The sequence below is a fragment of the Bos indicus genome, chromosome 10 (genome assembly GCF_029378745.1).
Source record: "Bos indicus isolate NIAB-ARS_2022 breed Sahiwal x Tharparkar chromosome 10, NIAB-ARS_B.indTharparkar_mat_pri_1.0, whole genome shotgun sequence".
NCBI lineage: Eukaryota > Metazoa > Chordata > Mammalia > Artiodactyla > Bovidae > Bos > Bos indicus.
Window position 1 is genome coordinate 28,089,093 of NC_091769.1, and position 22,561 is coordinate 28,111,653.

Here is a 22,561-nt window from a genome sequence, read left to right on the forward strand (position 1 = left end):
CAGCCATAAAAAAGAATGAAATCTTGCCATTTGAAGCAACATGGGTAGACTTAGAGAATATATGCTTTTGAAATGTCAGAGAAAGATAAATACAACATGATATCACTTACATGTGATATAAAAATAATACAAATGAATCTGTAAACAGAAATAGACTCATAGATGTAGAAAACAAATTTATGGTTACCAAGGGGGAGGGGAAGACCAAATTAAGATTATGGTATTAAGAGATACAAAAACTACTATACACAAAATAGATAAGCAATAAGGATTTACTGTATAGCACAGGGAATTATACCCAATGTCTTATAATAATTTATAATGGAATATAACCTGAAAAAAATAACTATGCTATACACCTTAAACTAATACAACATCATAAATCAACTACACTCCAATTAAATAAATAAATAATAAAAACTATAAAGAAAGCTGAGCCCTGAAGAATTGATGCTTTTGAACTGTGGTGTTGGAGAAGACTCTTGAGAGTCCCTTGGACTGCAAGGAGATCCAACCAGTCCATCCTAAAGGAAATCAGTCTTGAATATTCATTGGGAGGACTGATGCTGAAGCTGAAACTCCAATAGTTTGGCCACCTGATGTGAAGAACTGACTAATTTGAAAAGAACCTGATGCTGGGAAAGATTGAAGGTGGGAGGAGAAGGGGACAACAGAGGATGAGATGGTTGGATGGCATCACTTGATGGACATGAGTTTGAGTAAATTCCAGGAGTTAGTGATGGACAGGGAAGCCTGGTGTGCTGCGATCCATGGGGTCGCAAAGAGTTGAACATGACTGAGTGACTGAACTGAACTGAACTGACACTTTGTTTTATTTAGTTATTACCTTGGTTCTCATAATATATAAATCTTTTGCATTTTCATTCAGTATTATCTCTTTTATCTACAAAATATTCAACCCATTTAAAATCATTTAGTTTCACATCATTATCTTTGCCATATAAAAATAGTGACTAAGTTTACGAAATAACAGGAAACAGGCATACACACTGAGGCATATAGGAATTTATAACACCTGGTCTCAAAACATTTGATTAATTAAAAATATTAATATAAAAAAATTAATATCTTCTGAGTTGTCACTCTTTGAGTTAGCCAAATATCACCTTCCAATCCTGCTGCTACTGCTGCTGCTGCTAAGTTGCTTCAGTCATGTCTGACTCTGTGTAACCCCATAGACAGCAGCCCACCAAAATGCCCCATCCTTGGGATTCTCCAGGCAAGAACACTGGAGTGGGTTGCCATTTCCTTCTCCAATGCATGAAAGTGAAAAGTGAAAGTGAAGTCGCTCAGTTGTGTCCAACTCTTCATGACCCCATGGACTGCAGCCTACCAGGCTCCTCCATCCATGGGATTTTCCAGACGAGAGTACTGGAGTGGGGTGCCATCGCCTTCTCCACCTTCCAATCCTAACTAAATTTAAAAACCTTGTAACTAATTAAATCTTGAGTATGGATGGCTAAATTCAGACATTAGAAGCCCCAAAATCTCAAAGCTACCTAGACAATAGTCTTTGTTTCATTTTTTTTCCTTCAGGTGTATAGACACTGAGAAACACAAAGGGCTTGAATATTGGTACATATGTGTATTAGAAGAGATACATCTTTGAGAATTTCTATCAAAGAGAAGAGTATCCAACATTTTGTTTTAACAGGAAACATGCCCTGTATGTGAGATTTCAGCCTTTACCAACACCTGTAAGTTTTTAATAACATTATATTCCAGTGCTAAATTCACTCCTGTCTAGTATTTTTAGTTTCCTTAGAGCAAGGGTCCCTATGGAAAAAATGACCAGCTAGGAACAGAATTCTTGAGGAGAGATTTCACAGTGAATATTGAAAATCATTAAGTACACTGAAAATATATATGAAAAGGGTAGTTAAAGAGGTTAATTTCCAAGAAGAGTCAAGATCAATCTGAATTTCTTGGATTGTGCATGAGAACATTTCCTGAAACTTAAAACCTTACCAAACAGTCTCCTCATTGCCATCTTCATCTCCTTATTTCTAAGCGTGTAGATAATAGGATTCATAAAAGGAGTAATTAGAACATCAAAGATGGCTAAAAATTTATCTATGGGTAAGGTAGGGAATGGCCACACATAGACAATAATGCAAGGGCCAAAGAAAAAAACTACCACAGTGATGTGAGCTGAGAGGGTAGAAAGGGCCTTGGATGAACCACCTGAAGAGTGTTTGTGAACCGTGAACAGGATGAAGATGTAAGACACAATCAGGATAAAGAAGGTGCCCATGGAGATGAAACCACTGTTGGCAGTGACCAGAAACTCCAATCTATACGTGTCTGTACATGCAAGCTTGATGAACCGAGGAAAATCACAGTAAAAGCTATCCATTTCATTGGGGCCACAAAAGGGTAAGTTGACAACAAAAGCCAGCTGGGCCACAGAGTGGATGAGTCCACTGGTCCAAGCAACAGCCAGAAGAGAAGTGCACATTCTTAGGCTCATGATGGTCGGGTAGTGGAGCGGCTTACAGATGGCAACATACCGGTCATAGGCCATGACTGTGAGCAGCACCATTTCTGCACCCCCAACAGTGTGAATAAAGAACATCTGAGTGATGCAGCCTCTCAAGGAGATGACTTTGTGTCTTCTGAAAAGGTCAGAAATCATCTTTGGGGTTGCAATGCTGGAAACACCTGTGTCAATGAAGGAGAGATTTGCCAACAAAAAGTACATGGGGGAATGTAAATGGTGGTCTGAGAGAACTGTGAGCACAATGAGAAGGTTTCCCAACATACTTGCTATATAAAATACTGTGAACAATACAAATAGAAGAATCTGGATCTCCCAAGAACTGGTGAGTCCCTGCAGCAAAAATTCAGACACCACTGAGCAATTTCCTCCATCCATCAACTTCATGCACAAGGCTGACCCTGAGGTTAACTGAAGAGCATAAGAGGGAGACAGGCATAATTAGTAAGTTGGAAAGAAAGTCCTTGCAAAAATTTCAAAAACTAAAGATCATCTTGCCATTGTACAGAGTTACTTAGAGTTTACACAGTACAAGTAGAACAAAGAACCAGAATCAGAAGTGTTCCCTGCATGAATCTTTGGTATCATTTAATCATGTACCTCAAATTTAGTTTGGGCTTTAGTGTCTAATCAAGAAGGGGAAATGTAGACAAAAGCACCTAAGAATTTAAAAAGAAGTGAATCATGGGACTTCTCTGGTGGTCCAGCGGTTAAGACATTGTGCTTCTACTGCAGAGAGTATGGGTTCAATCCTTAGTCAGGAAACGAAGATCCTGCAAGCTGCATGGTGCAGCCAAAATAATAATAATAATTTTTAGATAAAGAAAGTTGACTCAGAAAATCTAGATTTGTACTTCCAAGTTTCTCTACTGAAATATGCCACAGAATGAAAACATGTACATAAAGGTACAGAAAATTGTTCTTCTTAATGCTGCCTGATTCAGTGTGGATAGACCACAATTTATTTACTAATTTCCCTATTAATAAGCATTTACCCAGTTTGCAATTCTGGGGGCCCAACAAACAATGCTGCAAATATCTTTCTTTGCATCCTTTATGTCTTTGCATCCTCTGTATCTTTATGTATCATCCTTTTGTACTGTTTTCCTTTCATGGTATGAATTCTCAGGATGTGATTACTGACACAAAGTACTTATATTTTTAATTTGTGTACGTTTGCCTGATTGCCTTCCCAAAAGGCTGTCAGACCAGATCAGATCAGATCAGTCGTTCAGTCGTGTCTGACTCTTGCGACCCCATGAATCGCAGCAGCCAGGCCTCCCTGTCCATCACCAACTCCCGGAGTTCACTGAGACTCACGTCCATCGAGTCAGTGATGCCATCCAGCCATCTCATCCTCTGTCGTCCCCTTCTCCTCCCGCCCCCAATCCCTCCCAGCATCAGAGACTTTTCCAATGAGTCAACCCTTCGCATGAGGTGGCCAAAGTACTGGAGTTTCAGCTTTAGCATCATTCCTTCCAAAGAAATCCCAGGGCTGATCTCCTTCAGAATGGACTGGTTGGATCTCCTTGCAGTCCAAGAGACTCTCAAGAGTCTTCTCCAACACCACAGTTCAAAAGCATCAATTCTTCAGCACTCAGCCTTCTTCACAGTCCAACTCTCACATCCATACATGACCACAGGAAAAACCATAGCCTTGACCAGACGGTCTTTTGTTGGAAAAGTGATGTCTCTGCTTTTGAATATGCTATCTAGGTTGGTCATAACTTTCCTTCCAAGGAATAAGCATCTTTCAATTTCATGGCTGCAGTCACCATTTGCAGTGATTTTGGTGCCCAGAAAAATAAAGTCTGACACTGTTTCCACTGTTTCCCCATCTATTTCCCATGAAGTGGTGGGACCGGATGCCATGATCTTAGTTTTCTGAATGTTGAGCTTTAAGCCAACTTTTTCACTCTCCACTTTCACTTTCATCAAGAGGCTTTTGAGTTCCTCTTCACTTTCTGCCATAAGGGTGGTGTCATCTGCATATCTGAGGTTATTGATATTTCTCCCCGCAATCTTGATTCCAGCTTGTGTTTCTTCCAGTCCAGTGTTTCTCATGATGTACTCTGCATAGAAGTTAAATAAACAGGGTGACAATATACAGCCTCGACGTACTCCTTTTCCTATTTGGAACCAGTCTGTTGTTCCATGTCCAGTTCTAACTGTTGCTTCCTGACCTGCATACAAATTTCTCAAGAGGCAGATCAGGTGGTCTGGTATTCCCATCTCTTTCAGAATTTTCCACAGTTTATTGTGATCCACACAGTCAAAGGCTTTGGCATAGTCAATAAAGCAGAAATAGATGCTTTTCTGGAACTCTCTTGCTTTTTCCATGATCCAGCTGATGTTGGCAATTTGATCTCTGGTTCCTCTGCCTTTTCTAAAACCAGCTTGAACATCAGGAAGTTCACGGTTCACATATTGCTGAAGCCTGGCTTGGAGAATTTTGAGCATTACTTTACTAGCGTGTGAGATGAGTGTAATTGTGTGGTAGTTTGAGCATTCTTTGGCATTGCCTTTCTTTGGGATTGGAATGAAAACTGACCTTTTCCAGTCCTGTGGCCACTGCTGCGTTTTCCAAATTTGCTGCCATATTGAGTGCAGCACTTTCACACCATCATCTTTCAGGATTTGGAATAGCTCAACTGGAATTCCATCACCTCCACTAGCTTTGTTCATAGTGATGCTTTCTAAGGCCCACTTGACTTCACGTTCCAGGATGTCTGGCTCTAGGTCAGTGATCACACCATCGTGATTATCTGGGTCGTGAAGATCTCCAGAAAAATAAATGTTAACGCTTTTTAAATTGTTGCCAGTATACTGGGTATAAAATGATAGTTTTTGTTACTTTAATTTTCATTCCCTGACAACCAATAAATTGGAACATGTTTTCTTGCAATTTAGATTTGGTCTTTTGTGAATTAACTTTCCATGTATTTTCCTATTTCTTATTGTGCTTTTTCTTGTCATTTATAAGAGCTCTTTTTATATTGTAGATGTTAAGTTTTTGTCACTTATTATATTTTTAAATCAATTATCTATTATTCTGTTTATAATTTCCTTGGCTATTCCCAAGTTTTTAGTTGTTATATGATTAAATACAGCTGTTACTTGACTTATAGCTACTGAATTTAGTCTTGTTAAGATCTCCCTCCCTCCTGGATCATACAACTACACCCTTAGATTTTCTTTCAACATTTCATTGTTTTTTGTTTTCCATTTAGTACTCTGCTCTATTACTTTTATATATGCTTTAAAATATAAGTCCACTTTTAATTTCTTCCAGGTATAATAGAATTGTAGTGGCACTATGCATAAAGTGGCCTATTCTTTCCCCAATGAATTTAATTACGATTTTTGCATTTTGCTAAATTTTCAGGTAATTTGGAATCTGTTTCTAAATTATTTGTTCTGTTTCCACTGATATATTTACCTACATCTGTAGAAATATCAGAGTATTTCAAAACTGTGGCTTTATCTTACGTCACTTGATAGAGCAAGTCCCTCCTTTGCTGTAATTATTTTTCATGCTTAGTTGACTATTCTTTTTTTTAATTAACTAATTATTTTTGGCTCTGCTGGGTTTGCGTTGCTGCGCCCAAGCCTCCTCTAGTTGCAGTGCATGGGCTTCTCGCTGTGGCAGCTTCTTTTGTTGTGGAACCAGCTCTAGGCACGTAGGCCCAGTAGTAGCAGCACATGGGCTTAAGAGTTTGGGATCTCGGGCTCAGTAGTGGTGGCACAGGGGCCTAGTTGCCCTGTGACATATGGGGTCTTCCAGAGCCAGGGATCAAATTTGTGTCTCCTGCACTGGCAGGCTGGAGAAGGCAATGGCACCCCACTCCAGTACTCTTGCCTGGAAAATCCCATGGGCGGAGGAGCCTGGTAGGCTGCAGTCCATGGGGTCGCTAAGAGTTGGACACGACTGAGTGACTTCATTTTCACTTTTCACTTTCATGCATTGGAGAAGGAAATGGCAACCCACTCCAGTGTTCTTGCCTGGAGAATCCCAGGGATGGGGGAGCCTGGTGGGCTGACATCTCTGGGGTCACACAGAGTCGGACATGACTGAAGCGACTTAGCAGCAGCACTGGCAGGCAGATTCTTAACCACTGGACTTCCAGGGAAGTACAGTTATTCTTCAGTATATACATTATTCTATATAAACTTTAAGATCATTTTATCCAACCCCTCAAAAAAATTCCATTGCACTTCTTGATTTTAACTGTATTAAATTTATATATTAACTTGGAATGAAGGAGCATTGTTATTATGACGGTATCTTTCCATTTAAAAACATTATGCATCTACCCATCTGTTCAAACCTTGTTTCATGTCCTTTAATAAGATTTTGTCTTTTTCTCCATACATATTCTATACCTTCTTTGTAAGACTTATCCCCGTATTTTTTAACTTTTTTCTTGGCATTATGAACAGAACATTTTTTCTCATTTCCATTTCTAGCTTCCTCTTGCTAAATGAATAAAATTTCATTCTATGTAGCTACCTTACCACGTTCTGTGTAATAGTGTTTTACTGCAGTGTCTTGGATTTTCTTGTCTTACAGTAATGTCTTCAGCAAATAGAGAACTTTTTCATATTTAATTTGTGTTGATTTGGTTAAGATAGTATATTCATTTTATCACTCTTATTAATATAGAAGCCCTATATACTTGTCTATTCTTTTCATGTTTATTGTCTCTTCCAGCAATACACTTCTGCACTCTTGTTTTAAAACAATATGCCAATTATTTTTAATTAATTAATTTCCCACTAATAGGAAATTTATTTTCCTATTAAATTCTAAATAAATTAATTTTTAAAAATTAATTTATTTTCCTATTAGTATATTTTAATTCCTTCCACTTTTTCCCAACACCAAACAAGCTGAGACCTTTTAAATACTTTTCACACCCATCTTCTTATTCCTCTCCCCATTTAAATTATATCAGTTCCTTTTTATCCTCTGGAACTTCTATTTGTTTTACATATTATACCTCCTAAATCCATCCTCCCTGTTTCATTTCCCATCATCATTTCCATTTCATTATCTTTATCTTATGCACTTTAAAATATCCACTCCTGGGCTTTCTTGGTTGCTCAGTGGTAAAGAATCAGCCTGCCAATGCAGGAGACACAGGTTAGGTACCTGATCCAGGAAGATTCCACATTGCCAGGGGCAACTAAGCCTGTGAGCCACAACTACTGAGCCTGTGCTCTAGAGCCTGGAAGCCCACATGCCCTAGACCGTGTTCAGCAACAAGAGAAGGCACAGCAATAAGTTCGTGCACCGCCAACTGGAGAGTAGCTCCCAGTCGCTGCCGAGTAGACAACAGTCCGTGCAGCAAAGAAAACCCAGCACAGCCAAAAATAAATAAATATATAAACATTTTTTTAAGATATCCAATCCTTTAAACTTCCAGCTTAAAATCTGGATTTCAAGAATAATCACCCTCTAAGTCCATCTGAATTGGTCAACTCCAAAGGGTCTTATTTATATTACTTATGAATCCTTTTACCTGATGTTATTATTTTTTATTGAAATTAACATCTGATTCTTCCAGAAGCTCTATACTCAACACAGCCTAACATCACATGTATTTAATATGGGCTTTATACACATAGATTATAATATTTGAATTGAACCTTCAGAAATCATCTATACCTTTCATTTCCAAGATTCAGTGTCTTCCAGTCAATCAGAAATATAAATGTCACCTAATGCACAGGTAACGTCCTTGTTAAGTGTTTTGGGAATAATAACTTGACAATAGAAAAGTGCTTAAAAGTCTATGAAATAGATAAATAACATGGTATTGAAATTTGAAATAAACTATAACTCTCAATAGCTATATTCTTATTTATTGCTTTGTGATTTATTGCTTTGAGAGTTTGACTTTTTAGTACTCCAAACTTAGAATTAATCTCATCTCAAACATTTTCTTTCACAATGAAAATTGATTTTAAAGATAAGTGAAATTTTCTATAGAAAATAGCAATGAACTAGAATTTAAAAGATAATCCAAAAAAAAAAAGATAATCCAACCCTGTTAATCTTTCCAAATATACAAATTTGAGTATTATGTAGTTTATTTAGTTATTTATTTTCCTTCTTATTTTTAATATTCTGGAGAGAGAGATGTAAAATATTTGTTAAAAATGAAAAATCACACACTAGACTGCTGGGTTTAAACTTGACTTGACCACCTGCTGTACCACTTACACTGACCTTGGACAAATGATTTAATCTTACTATGTCTACATTTATTCATCATTAAATTGGAAAGAAAATAGTCTGGCCTCAAAAATCACTATGGGAGAAGAATTTAGAACAGTATTTGACTCATACCAAGAACCCAATAATTGTTAGCCATTTGATACTATTTTAAATATCTTTAGTGGCACTAAACTCTCCTGGTAGGCCTATTTCTCAAAATCCTTATTTTGTCTTTCTCTGGTTTTTCATCACTTATTTGCTATTTAAATAATAGCATTTTTTAAGATTTTGTTGTTTTTCTCTTCACCTAATGGTCTTTCATGTATTGTAATTATATTAATACCTTCCCCAAAAGCCTGACCACTGTGTGAAAGATAATATATATGAAAAGGCTTAGTATTTCCCCAGCATGTAAATGCTAGTTGAATCCTAGGAGTTAGTCACTCATCTCCTAATTCTATTCTAAACTGCATAGTCATATTTTCCATAGTCCACCAAACACTATCACCTACACATTTATATACTAGTGAAATTTCACATGACTACACAGCCATGTCTAACTCAATGAAACTAAGCCATGCCATGTGGGGCCACCCAAGACGGGCAGGTCATGGTGGAGAGTTCTGACAAAATGTGGTCCATTGGAGAAGGGAATGGCAAACCACTTCAGTATTCTTGCCTTGAGAACCCCATGAACAGTATGAAAAGGCAAAATGATAGGATACTGAGAGAGGAACTCCCCAGGTCGGTAGATGCCCAATATGCTACTGGAGATCAGTGGAGAAATAACTCCAGAAAGAATGAAGGGATGGAGCCAAAGCAAAAACAATACCCAGTTGTGGATGTGACTGGTGATAGAAGCAAGGTCCGATGCTGTAAAGAGCAATATTGCATAGGAACCTGGAATGTTAGATCCATGAATCAAGGCAAATTGGAAGTAGTCAAACAGGAGATGGCAAGAGTGAACATCGACATTCTAGGAATCAGCGAACTAAAATGGACTGGAATAGGTGAATTTAACTCAGATGACCTTTATATCTACTACTGTGGGCAGGAATCCCCTAGAAGAAATGGAGTAGCCATCATGGTCAACAAAAGAGTCTGAAATGCAGTAGTTGGATGCAATCTCAAAAACGACAGAATGATCTCTGGCTGGGAGGGATTGGGGGCAGGAGGAGAAGGGGACGACAGAGGATGAGATGGCTGGATGGCATCACCGACTTGATGGACATGAGTTTGGGTGAACTCTGAGAGCTGGTGATGGACAGGGAGGCCTGGCGTGCTGCAATTCATGGGGTTGCAAAGAGTCAGACACGACTGAGTGACTGAACTGAACTGAGCTGAACAAAAAAAAATAATAATTTTGTTAATTTTATTAATAAATTAATAATTAATAATCATCTCTCTACTTCCCAATGCAGTTTTTCCTCCAGATCTATTACAATACTGCAGGCATCTCATCCATCCTGCTCTTCTCAAATCTTCATTGCCTTTCACTAATTATTACTGAAATTCTACAATACAGGGCAATAAGTGTCTGCACATCTAACTTGCATATGGCCATCAGCTTACTCTTCCTAAGCAGCACTTTGATGATGTAACTACTACCACTAGAAAGTGTCCAGTGATTCTCATTGCCTTTAGAAGTACAAACTCCTAACATAGAATGTGCTCCTATAATTTGGCTCCATGCCATCTTTCCAGGATGATCTCCCTCTCTGCTCTTACTTTCAAGAAATATTTATTCCTCTTTAATACTTCTCATTCTAAAGTAAAGATAGTTGCTCAGTCATGTCTGAATCTTTGCAACCCCATGCACTGTAGCCTGCCAGGAGCCTCCATCCATGGAATTTTCCAGGCAAGAATACTGGAGTGGGTTGCAATTTCCTTCTCCAGGGGATCTTCCTGACCCAAGGATTAAACCCAGGTCTCCAGCATTGCAGGCAGACTCTTTACCATCTGAGCCACCAGGGAAGCCCATCGATTACCTTCTCCTTAACTCTTTGCAGTCTGACAGCTGTCCCCACCACCTTCTTTAAACTGGTCTCATGAAGATCATCAAATATCTCAGAATAGCTGAATCTTCTGATATCTAAGCATCATCCTATCCTGTTCACCATTTCCTACTTTCTGAAAAATATTGTCACTAGTGGATTGTGCAAAGACTTTGTCATCTCTCTCCCTGTTGATAATGTCTATTCTACAGGCTGGACCTGAAGGCTAAAGCTTCTTAAATGAGAATTATAACTAGAGTCATTAACATAGGCAAGGAATTAATCCTTACAGATTTAGGTTCCATTGTGTTGTGAACCTGAAACTAATATAATATCATATTTCAATTGTACTTCAGTTTTTTTAAGTTAAAAATATAGACAAAGTAGGAATATTTGGAGGAAGAACAAACAACTGAAGGTAATAAAGAAGGAGTAGTACAGACATTATTGGAGGTTTGAATTCTTACTCCATGAGGGGAGAAATAAACTAATTTTTTTGTCTGCCTGGTCTATATTTGAAGAAAAGCATTAAAGGTTATTCCCATAAAATGAGCCAGAGACATTTCTGTTCATGGGACATACAAAAATATTTATAAATGAAAAGTAAGTGATCTAAAGGCTTAGATATTAGATGCTAGTATAACTTTATTCTGATCCTCTTCCAGGTATTAGCTTAGCAATGCCATCTTATCTAATTTCCCCATTCCCTATGCATTCTTATGTGGGCATACCTGAAAAAACTACAACTAGAGTTATTAACGTCAGGGAGGACTTAAATCATTGTAACCTAGAGGCCAAAGGGAAGATCAAGGCTACATACACAATGCATAAAAGAACTGTAATTATACGCAAATGTGTAGATTCTAAAACCTGTTTGGGGCATCCTTTTGAGGGCTTCATGAATGGCTTTCTCAATCCTCTCCAAACCCTCAGACATAATTTACTATGGATGATTATTCAAGATTGTTCACTTCTGCTGACTTCTCAGGAGAAATAAAAATTATTATGACTGACAAGCTAATGATCTATGTGAAAAATACTAAAGGAGTCATCAACTAAATCTTTGGTCAGTGACTCGACTACATAATTTCTTTAACTTCTCCTTAATCTTATGACTCTCCTTAGTCATATGATATCCAGAATAAACACTTTTTATTACTAATGACATCTCCTTTCTTAACTCTTTTCAACATGTTAATAGTTGTCTGGTCTTCTTAACTATCTACACATCATTTCTATTTCCTTAACATGCTAATGAATCTTAGTTTAAAATGTTAATAAGAGTGTATCTAATCATAAATATAATACAATTATTTCCTGAAACTTGCATGACATACTTCTATTTATTCTGACCTCATATTGACTTTAGAAAACATTAATATTGTGTATATTATATTTTATAGCTGTGCTATACACTCTAAAAATAAAATACAATTGTAAGAATATCATTATTCCTCATGGTTAACCATATAAGTTATAAACTCTTCTGAATTAAGAATGTTCCTACTATCACATAATTTCAACTAGGATAATTTATTCAAGTTGTAACCTACCATAAATGTTTTTTAATCATGTTTTATTAATAATTTCCTACAGGAGGCAAATACCAAAATTTATGACATTAATTTCCTCTTTCTAAAAGTTTTCAACCTCTAAAAAATCTTTCATATCCTTTGTTGCACAATAGCAGGATAGAGCATAGAAAGGAGGAATATGATCCATGTTTTGTAAGGACTGAAAGAGATTAAATTGCCTAATTTTGCACAGCTAAGTGTCCAATTCAAACCCAATTCTTGCCATTGTTTTAAAAATGCAAGTGGATTAAAAAGTACTTGAAGAAATGTCAAAATTTTCACAGTTGTTTTCTAGGAGGGGACTATGAGTGATAAATTTTCTATTTTGCACATGTTTTTCTCTTTAAAGAAAAATTATTAATTTAAAAAACAAAGTTGACTCCACAGCCCAAGGTTTTTCACTATACTATTCCATAAGTCACTGACAACCTAAAGACAAAGTAACTTCGAGGGTGTGAGGAAGTAGCTTTTACTTCCAAGGTACTTGACAGGCAAATGGGCTGCCTGCAAAGACTTGACAGGCAGAGGGTCTTTGGTGTCTGCCACCTCATCTCCAGCTCCTCTACCATCTCTTGTCATACTGCCTTCTGCTCCTGCTCATTATCTACTTCTCTCAGACAGTCCCTGGCTGTCCAAGACCTCCACTACGACAACCTTACCAAGATCTAGTCTCTCCCAAGTTCCTGGCCTCCAAAGCATCCCTTCCAGAGCTTTTTCAATTAAACCGTTCACATGAAAAGCTAGAGGAAATCAATGTAGTCACCTAGTTTTATATAAAACTCTACTCTCGTAAAATTTTTACTTCAGTTAGGCACATCCCTAATTGTGACATGCTTCCTGGGTATTCCAAGCCGCTACAATTCTACCACTTTTGGGGGGCAGGGGACTACACAGTATGTGGGATCTTAGCTCCTTGACCAGGGATTGAACCCAAGTCACTTGCACTGGAAGCACAGAGTCTTAAACACTGGACCATAGGAGAAGTCCCACAACTCTCCCACTTTTAACTTGCCCTGCTTGCACAGCAGAAAGAGACATTAACTTGACACCCAACTTATGCTATATTGTCTATACCTAATCTTAGTTTCCCGTGGTGAGGTTTTCACATGAGATTTTTAGTTTAAGACATCAAGAAAAACACGAATGAATTTTCTCTGAACTCTGGAAATTACTCATATCTGATGATGAAAATATTACTAATCCTATTTGCAAAGAACCAGAACTCTCTCTTACCTGAGTTAGACCAAAGAACCTATTTTCCTCAAATGGTAGATCAAGTCCCTCCAAATTGTATGAGAAGATATAGAAACTTCCATTATATATTAGCCATAATTTCTAAGAGAGAAAAATAAGAGTTAGTGTGATGGATTCTGGGTACCAAATAACAGAAATTGAAACTTTATAAAACACAGAAACTGAAAACATCACTTAGGAATTTATCTACCATAAAAAAGTAAAAGGAAATACAGAATTGGGGAATAAAAAGGAATAAGACATAGAAAAGATGAAAAATCACACTTTTCCTCCTCCCAAGAACAACCTCTTCTAGTCAAAATCCCACCCTTCATTCACCACCCAGTTTAGTGTCATCTTCCCCAAGCCTTTAGCAAAAGTCAAAGAGTTATGCATTTTGAAACTCCTTTCCATGCCTTGCCCCAAAGTCTTCCCCAAAACCCTAAACAAGAGTCATACTTTTATTCATCTTGATGCTCCTTTTCATGTATTGCCCAGAATATATATGTAACAAATACATCAAATAACAATAAAACCATAGATTAAGTTAAAAGAAGTAAGGGGGATTACAGAGAAATCAATGGAGAGAGACTCAAAGATAAGTCAGATTAATTTTGGACTTGCTAAATAGTAAAACAATTGTTTTACATATACTTTGCATGATAGTGCTTGAAATAGTAGCATTTTTCTAGATTCAGAAAAGGACAGTTTCACTCTGACTGAGATTGTAAACCTTTCTAAAACAAAAAGCTTAATATTGTTTTTCTCAAGTGAAAAAATAATTCTAATTAGCCTGTGGTGGCCAAGTGTTGGTGGGAATCTTGGGAATAGCTAGCCCTTCATTAATTGGATTTTCCTGGGAATTATGCCTCCGAGTCCACCCTGATTTTCACCTGGGGAATAAAAAGAACAAAAGAACAGAGAAAAGAAAGTAGATTCTTAGTACCCAATTTAATTATGGCTTAGATAGATGTGCAGAAATAGTTTTGCTTTAAAAGGAGACAATACAATAACTATAAGGTTTGTGACATTGTACAGGAGACAGGGATCAAGACCATCCCCATGGAAAAGAAATGCAAAAAAGCAAAATGGCTGTCTGGGGAGGCCTTACAAATAGCTGTGAAAAGAAGAGAAGTGAAAAGCAAAGGAGAAAAGGAAAGAGATAAACATCTGAATGCAAAGTTCCAAAGAATAGCAAGAAGAGATAAGAAAGCCTTCTTTAGCGATCAATGCAAAGAAATACAGGAAAACAACAGAATGGGAAAGACTAGGGATCTCTTGAAGAAAATCAGAGATACCAAAAGAACATTTCATGCAAAGATGGGCTTGATAAAGGACAGAAATTGTATGGACCTAACAGAAACAGAAGATATTAAAAAGAGATGGCAAGAATACACAGAAGAACTGAAAAAAAAAGATCTTCATGACCCAGATAATCATGATGGTGTGATCACTGACCTAGAGCCAGACATCCTGGAACGTGAAGTCAAGTGGGCCTTAGAAAGCATCACTATGAACAAAGCTAGTGGAGGTGATGGAATTCCAGTTGAGCTATTCCAAATCCTGAAAGATGATGCTGTGAAAGTGCTGCACTCAATATGCCAGCAAATTTGGAAAACGCAGCAGTGGCCACAGGACTGGAAAAGGTCAGTTTTCATTCCAATCCCAAAGAAAGGCAATGCCAAAGAATGCTCAAACTACCGCACAATTGCACTCATCTCACACACTAGTAAAGTAATGCTCAAAATTCTCCAAGCCAGGCTTCAGCAATATGTGAACCGTGAACTTCCTGATGTTCAAGCTGGTTTTAGAAAAGGCAGAGGAACCAGAGATCAAATTGCCAACATCTGCTGGATCGTGGAAAAAGCAAGAGAGTTCTAGAAAAACATCTATTTCTGCTTTATTGACTATGCCAAAGCCTTTGACTGTGTGGATCACAATAAACTGTGGAAAATTCTTCAAGAGATGGGAATACCAGACCACCTGATCTGCCTCTTGAGAAATTTGTATGCAGGTCAGGAAGCAACAGTTAGAACTGGACATGGAACAACAGACTGGTTCCAAATAGGAAAAGGAGTACGTCAAGGCTGTATATTGTCACCCGGCTTATTTAACTTATATGCAGAGTACATCATGAGAAACACTGGACTGGAAGAAACACAAGCTGGAATCAAGATTGCCGGGAGAAATATCAATAACCTCAGATATGCAGATGACACCACCCTTATGGCAGAAAGTGAAGAGGAACTCAAAAGCCTCTTGATGAAAGTGAAAGTGGAGAGTGAAAAAGTTGGCGTAAAGCTCAACATTCAGAAAATGAAGATCATGGCATCCGGTCCCATCACTTCATGGGAAATAGATGGGGAAACAGTGGAAACAGTGTCAGACTTTATTTTTCTGGGCTCCAAAATCACTGCAGATGGTGACTGCAGCCACGAAATTAAAAGACGCTTACTCCTTGGAAGGAAAGTTATGACCAACCTAGATAGCATATTCAAAAGCAGAGACATTACTTTGCCAACAAAGGTCTGTCTAGTCAAGGCTATGGTCTTTCCTGTGGTCATGTATGGATGTGAGAGTTGGACTGTGAAGAAGGCTGAGCACCGAAGAATTGATGCTTTTGAACTGTAGTGTTGGAGAAGACTCTTGAGAGTCCTTTGGACTGCAAGGAGATCCAACCAGTCCCTTCTGAAGGAGATCAGCCCTGGGATTTCTTCCAAAGAAATGATGCTAAAGCTGAAACTTCAGTATTTTGGCCACCTTCCAAAGAAATGATGCTAAAGCTGAAACTCCAGTACTTTGGCCACCTCACGCAAAGAGTTGACTCATTGGAAAAGACTCTGATGCTGGGAGGGATTGGGGGCAGGAGGAGAAGGGGACGACAGAGGATGAGATGGCTGGATGGCATCACTGACTCGATGGACGTGAGTCTGAGTGAACTCCAGGAGTTGGTGATGGACAGGGAGGCCTGGCGTGCTGCGATTCATGGGGTCGCAAAGAGTTGGACATGACTCAGCGACTGATATGATCTGATAAAGAAACCCAACACTTTAGAATGCTTGAGATTCAGCAGGAAATGGAAGGAGTATTACTCTACTGTACTAACTAGATGTTTTATGGCAAAAGCACTCTTCAGTGAAAACTAGGAAGTAACAGCAAGTGAGACATCACAAAACATAACTTTACTTCAGCAATTTTGGCTCTCTACATGCCTTTCAGTCCCGTGAGACTAAAAATCTAGGATCCTAGGCTACAGACATTTTTCCATGAGAGTGTTGTCAAGTTCTAAACTGCTAATTACTAAAGTATTAGAGGAATTGTCATGCAGAAAGTTTTGAAAATAGATACACCCTTTCCAAATAGGTAGCCTTCCTTGACCACATCTTATAAAAGAGGTTCTTATATAGTTTTATCTTATTATTCTATAATATTTTCCTTTGCTTCAATTCCCACCATCCTTCTTCAGGTAATATTGTGTATGCTAAGTCTCTTCAGTCATGTCCGACTCTTTGCGACCCCGTGGACTATAATCCTTTGCCCATAGGATTCTCCAGGCAGGAATACTGGAGTGGGTTGCCATGCCCTCCTCCAGGGGATCTTCCCAATCCAGGGCTCAAATCTGCATCTCTTAAATCTACCTGCACTGGCAGGTGGGTTCTTCACCACTAGCACCACCTGGGAAGCCCTCAGGTAGTATGCTTCATATTAACTCTCAGAAAGAATTATAATCGATTACTCCCGTACTTCCCCCATACCCATCATCTGATCAGTAAATGCTGGCAAGCAGCGGTATGCAATGCAAAACATATAGTCAATATTTAATAAATATTCACTTTAAAAATATGCTCAACTAGTTTTTTCTGATGTACCTTAAAATAATTTTTATAAATAATCAATATATCCAAGTGGTTCATGCCTCATAAACATAACTGTTATTAGGACCAGCTGTTTTAAGAATTCAGTGAACTAAAGATATCGTCAGCTTTATGTATTTGTAGAGAATATCAAAACATATCTTTAAAATGCCTCTATGTGATATTTATAAGACACATACCTAAAAACATGCAGATAGAGACATTTAATAGGAAATAATTAAATATCAAAAAACCTACTAGCACGGTTATATCTATATCAGACAATATATGTTAATTCAAAGGCATTATTAGGAGCAGAAAGTGCTACTGCATAATAAAAGCTTCAATTCACCAAGAATATTCTAAAATTGTATAAAACTAATATCATAGTCTCAAAATATATAAAGCAAAAATTGATTAAATACAACATTCTTTCAAACATAATAGAAAATATCAATACATATCTTACACACCAACTATAAATCAAATCAACAAAAAAAAATAGCAATGCTATGGATTTGAACAATTATGCTGTGTCCATCAACAAATGAATGGATAAAGAAAAGGTAATTTGTGTACATATATATATGTATATAAAGAAAAGGTGAGATATATATATATATATATAACAGAATATTACTCAGCCATAGAGAAAGAATGAAATAATGCCATTTTCAGCAACTTGGATGGACCTAGAGATTATTATGGGCTTCCCCAGTGGCTCAGCTGTAAAGAATCCACCCGCAGTGCAGGAACTGCAGGGAACTCAAGTTCAATCCCTGGGTCAGGAGATCCCCTGGAGGAGGGCATGGCAGCCCACTCCAGTGTTCTTGCCTGGAAAATCCCATGGACAGAGGAGCCTGATAGGCTACAGTCCATAGGGTGGCAGACTCAGACATGACTGAAACAACTGAGCATGAGCATGAGGGATTATGGTAAAGTGAAATAAGCCACACAGAGAAAGACAAATATTATAAGATATCACTTACATGTGGAATTTAGAAAAATAGTAAAAATGAATTTATTTCCAAAAAAGATTCAGACATAGAAAACAAACTTACTTAGCAAAGAGGAAAGGGGAGAGATAAAGTAGGAGTAGGGAATTAGCAGGTACACACTACCACATTGAAATAGATATGCAACAAGTATTTATAGTATAGCTCAGAGAAATAGATTCAATATCTTATAATAAACTATAGTGGAATATAATTTTTTTAATATAAATATATGTTGTTGTTCAGTCACTCAGTCATGTCCAACTCTTTGCAACCCCATGGACTGCAGCATCTGTCCAATACCAATTCCTGGAGCTTACTCAAACTTATGTGTATAGAGTCGGTGATGCCATCCAACCATCTCATCCTCTGTCAGCCCCTTCTCCTCCTGCCTTCAATCCTTCCCAGCATCAGGGTCTTTTCAAATGAGTCACTTCTTAGCATCAGGTGGCCAAAGGATTGGAGCTTCAGTTTCAGCATCAGTCTTTTCAATGAATATTCAGGACTGACTTCCTTTAGGATTGACTGGTTGGATCTCCTTGCAGTTCAAGGGATTCTCAAGAGTCCTCTTCAACACCACAGTTCAAAAGCATAAGTTCATTGGTGCTTAGCCTTCTTCATAGTCCAACTCTCACATCCATACATGACTATTGGAAAAACCATAGCTTTGACTAGACAGACCTTTGTCAGCAAAGGAATGTCTCTGCTTTTTAATATGCTGTCTAGGTTGGTCATAACTTTTCTTCCAAGGAGGAAGTGTCTTTTAATTTCATGGATGCAGTCATCATCTGTAGTGATTTTGGAGCCCCCAAAAAATAAAGTCTGTCATTGTTTCCATTGTTTTCCCATCTATTTGCCATGAAGTGATGGGACCAGATGCCATGATCTTCATTTTTTGAATGTTGAGTTAATTTATTTTTTTTAATTAATTTTATTTTATTTTTAAACTTTACATAATTGTATTAGTTTTGCCAAATATCAAAATGAATTTAAGCCAAAGTTTTCACTCTTCTCTTTCACCTTCCTCAAGAGTCTCTTTAGTTCCTCTTCACTTCCTGCCTTAAGGATGGTGTCACCTGCATATATGAAGTTATTGGTATTTCTCCCAGCAATCTTTACAGCTTGTGCTTCATCTAATCCAGAATTTCACATGATGTACTCTGTATATAAGTTACATAAGCAGGGTGACAATATACAGCCTTGACGTATTCCTTTACCAATTTGGAACCAGTCTGTTTTTCCATTCAGTTCTAACTGTTGCTTCTTGACCTGCATACAGGTTTCACAGGAGGCAGGTAAGGTGGTCTGCTATTCCCATCTCTTTAAGAATTTTCCACAGTTTGTTGTGTTCCACACAGTCAAAGGCTTTAATATAGTCAATGAAGCAGAAGTAAATATTTTTCTGGAATTATGCATATATGTGTGTGCTGAATCACTTTGCTATACACCTGAAATTAACATGGAATAGTTTTGTTTAAGTCAACTATACTTCAATTTTTTAAAAATGCATGATCTATTTGAAGTATATGGGACTTTTTACTCAGCAATTAAAGAACACAGATTTTTTTCAAACACATATGGAACAGTTACAAAAATTGACCAAGTAAGAGAATATAAGTAAGTTTAACATATTTCATAGAATTAATGTCAAGTAGGCCTGAATCTACCAACAAATACTATCAAGTTATAAGTTTATAAAAGAAAGATTTTCTAATTCTAATACATTATCAAATTTTAAAACTTCTAAATAATTTACTTCAATGAAAAATTTTTAGAAATTTTTAGATACTTAAAACTGAACTTGTAGGATATAAAATCCTACCTCTATTTCAATAGAAATGCGTACATGAGAAAAGAATAAAGCAAAAACATTAAATATCTAAGTTTCTAACATTGGAATTTAGAAAACAAATAAAATATATTAAGAGAAAGTAAAATAGATAAGAGCAAAAATCAAAAATTCTGAAAATAAATATAAAATAGAGAAGACCAACAAAGCCAGAAGCTAGTTCTTTGGAAAGACTAATATCTAGACAATCCGCTTCTTAACTGCAGGGAGCAGAACAAAATTATGTATTTGCATGTCTTCTTTATAAAAATGCCTGTTTAATCCTTTGCCAATTTTTTAATTGGATTATTTGGTTTTTTACTATTGTGTGTTTGAATTCCTTACGTATTTTGGAAATTAACCTCTTATCAGATACATAGTTTGTGAATATTTTCTCCCATTTTATAAGCTGCCTTTTCGCTCTGTTGATTGTTTCCTTTGCTGTGTAGAAACCTTTTAGTTTTAGGTTTATTTTTTCTTTTGTTACTGTGTTTTTGGTGTTACATCCAAGAAATCATTCCCAAAACCAAGTGTTTCCCCTAAGTTTTCTCCTAGAAGTTTAATAATTTAGGTTTACATTTAAGTCTATCCATTGGTTTGAACTTTGTGTGTGGTGTAAGTTAGAGATCCAGTTTCTTTCCCTTCCATTTTTTTGCCATGTGGATATTAAGTTTTTCATTTGTTAAAGAGACTATGCTTTCCCCATAGTGCATTCTTGACACTCTTGTCAAAGATCAGTTGACCATATACACATGGGTTACTTTCTGGGCTCTCTATTTTGTTCCATTTGTCTATATGTTTGTCTTTATGCCAGTACTATACTGTTTTCATTACTGAAGATTTGTAATATAATTTGAAGTCAGGAGTGTGATGTCTCCAACTTTGTTCTTATTTCTGAAGATCATACAAATGGCTAAAAAGTGTGTGAAGAGATGCTCAACATTATTAGTTATCAAAGGAATGCAAGGCAAAACTACAATGAGATATCATTTCATGCACTTTAGCATAGACAGTGTGCCTGAAGAACTATGGATGGAGGTTCATGACGTTGTACAGGAGGCAAGGATCAAGACCATCACCAAGAAAAAGAAACACAAAAAGGCAAAATGGTTGTCTAAGGGAGCCTTACAAATAGCTATGAAAAGAAGAGAAGTGAAAGGCAAAGGAGAAAAGGAAAGATAAACCCATCTGAATGCAGAGTTCCAAAGAATAGCAAGAAGAGATAAGAAAGCCTTCCTCAGTGATCAATACAAAGAAATAGAGGAAAACAACAGAATGGGAAAGACTAGAGATCTCTTGAAGAAAATTAGATATACCAGGGGAACATTCCATTCAAAGATGGGCTCGATAGAGGACCGAAAGGGTATGGACCTAATAGAAGCAGAAGATATTAAGAAGAGGTGGCAAGAATACACAGAAGAACTATACAAAAAAAATCTTCACGACCCAAATAATCTTGATGGTGTGATCACTCACCTAGAGCCAGACATCCTGGAATGCAAAGTCAAGGGGCCTTAGGAAGCATCACTATAAACAAAGCTAGTGGAGGTGATGGAATTCCAGTTGAGCTATTCCAAATCCTGAAAGATGATGCTGTGAAAGTTCTGCACTCAATGTGCCAGCAAATTTGGAAAACTCAGCAGTGGCCACAGGACAGGAAAAGGTCAGTTTTCATTCCAGTCCCAAAGAAAGGCAATGCCAAAGAATGTTCAAACTACCACACAATTGCACTCATCTCAAATGTTAGCAAAGTAATGCTCAAAATTCTCCAAGACAGGCTTCAATGGTACATGAACCATGAACTTCCAGGTGTTCAAACTGGATTTAGAAAAGGCAGAGGAACCAGAGATCAAATTGTCAACATCTGTTGGATCATTGAAAAAGCAAAAGAGTTCCAGAAAAACATCTATTTCTGTTTCATTGACTATGCCAAAGCCTTTGACTCTGTGGATTACAACAAACTGTGGAAAATTCTTAAAGAGATGGAAATACCAGACCACCTTACCCGCCTCTTGGGAAATCTGTATGCAGGTCAGGAAGCAACAGTTAGAACTGGACATGGAACAACAGACTGGTTCCAAAAAGGAAAAGGAATACATCAAGGCTGTATATTGTCACACTTCTTATTTAACTTATATGCAGAGTGCATCATGAGAAATGCTGGGCTGGAAGAAGCACAAGCTGGAATCAAGATTGCCAGGAGAAATATCAATAACCTTAGATATGCAGATGACACCACCCTTATGGCAGAAAGCGAAGAAGAGCTAAAGAGCCTCTTGATGAAAGTGAAAGAGGAGAGTGAAAAAGTTGGCTTAAAGCTCAACATTCAGAAAACTAAGATCTTG

The 22,561-nt window shown here is 37.4% G+C and overlaps 1 protein-coding gene across 1 annotated transcript; it reads right to left on the minus strand.

The window, feature by feature from the left end:
- Positions 1-1,909: 1,909 nt before the first annotated feature.
- Positions 1,910-2,896, minus strand: LOC109564321 (olfactory receptor 4F3/4F16/4F29-like). The gene has a single exon (XM_019967805.2). The coding sequence runs from the start codon at positions 2,894-2,896 to the stop codon at positions 1,910-1,912; it is 987 nt and encodes a 328-aa protein (XP_019823364.2).
- Positions 2,897-22,561: the final 19,665 nt, after the last annotated feature.

Excerpts from the sequence above, each read along its gene's own strand:
- LOC109564321 (XM_019967805.2), bottom strand. The coding sequence starts at position 2,896 with ATGGATGGAGGAAATTGCTCAGTGGTGTCTGAATTTTTGCTGCAGGGA.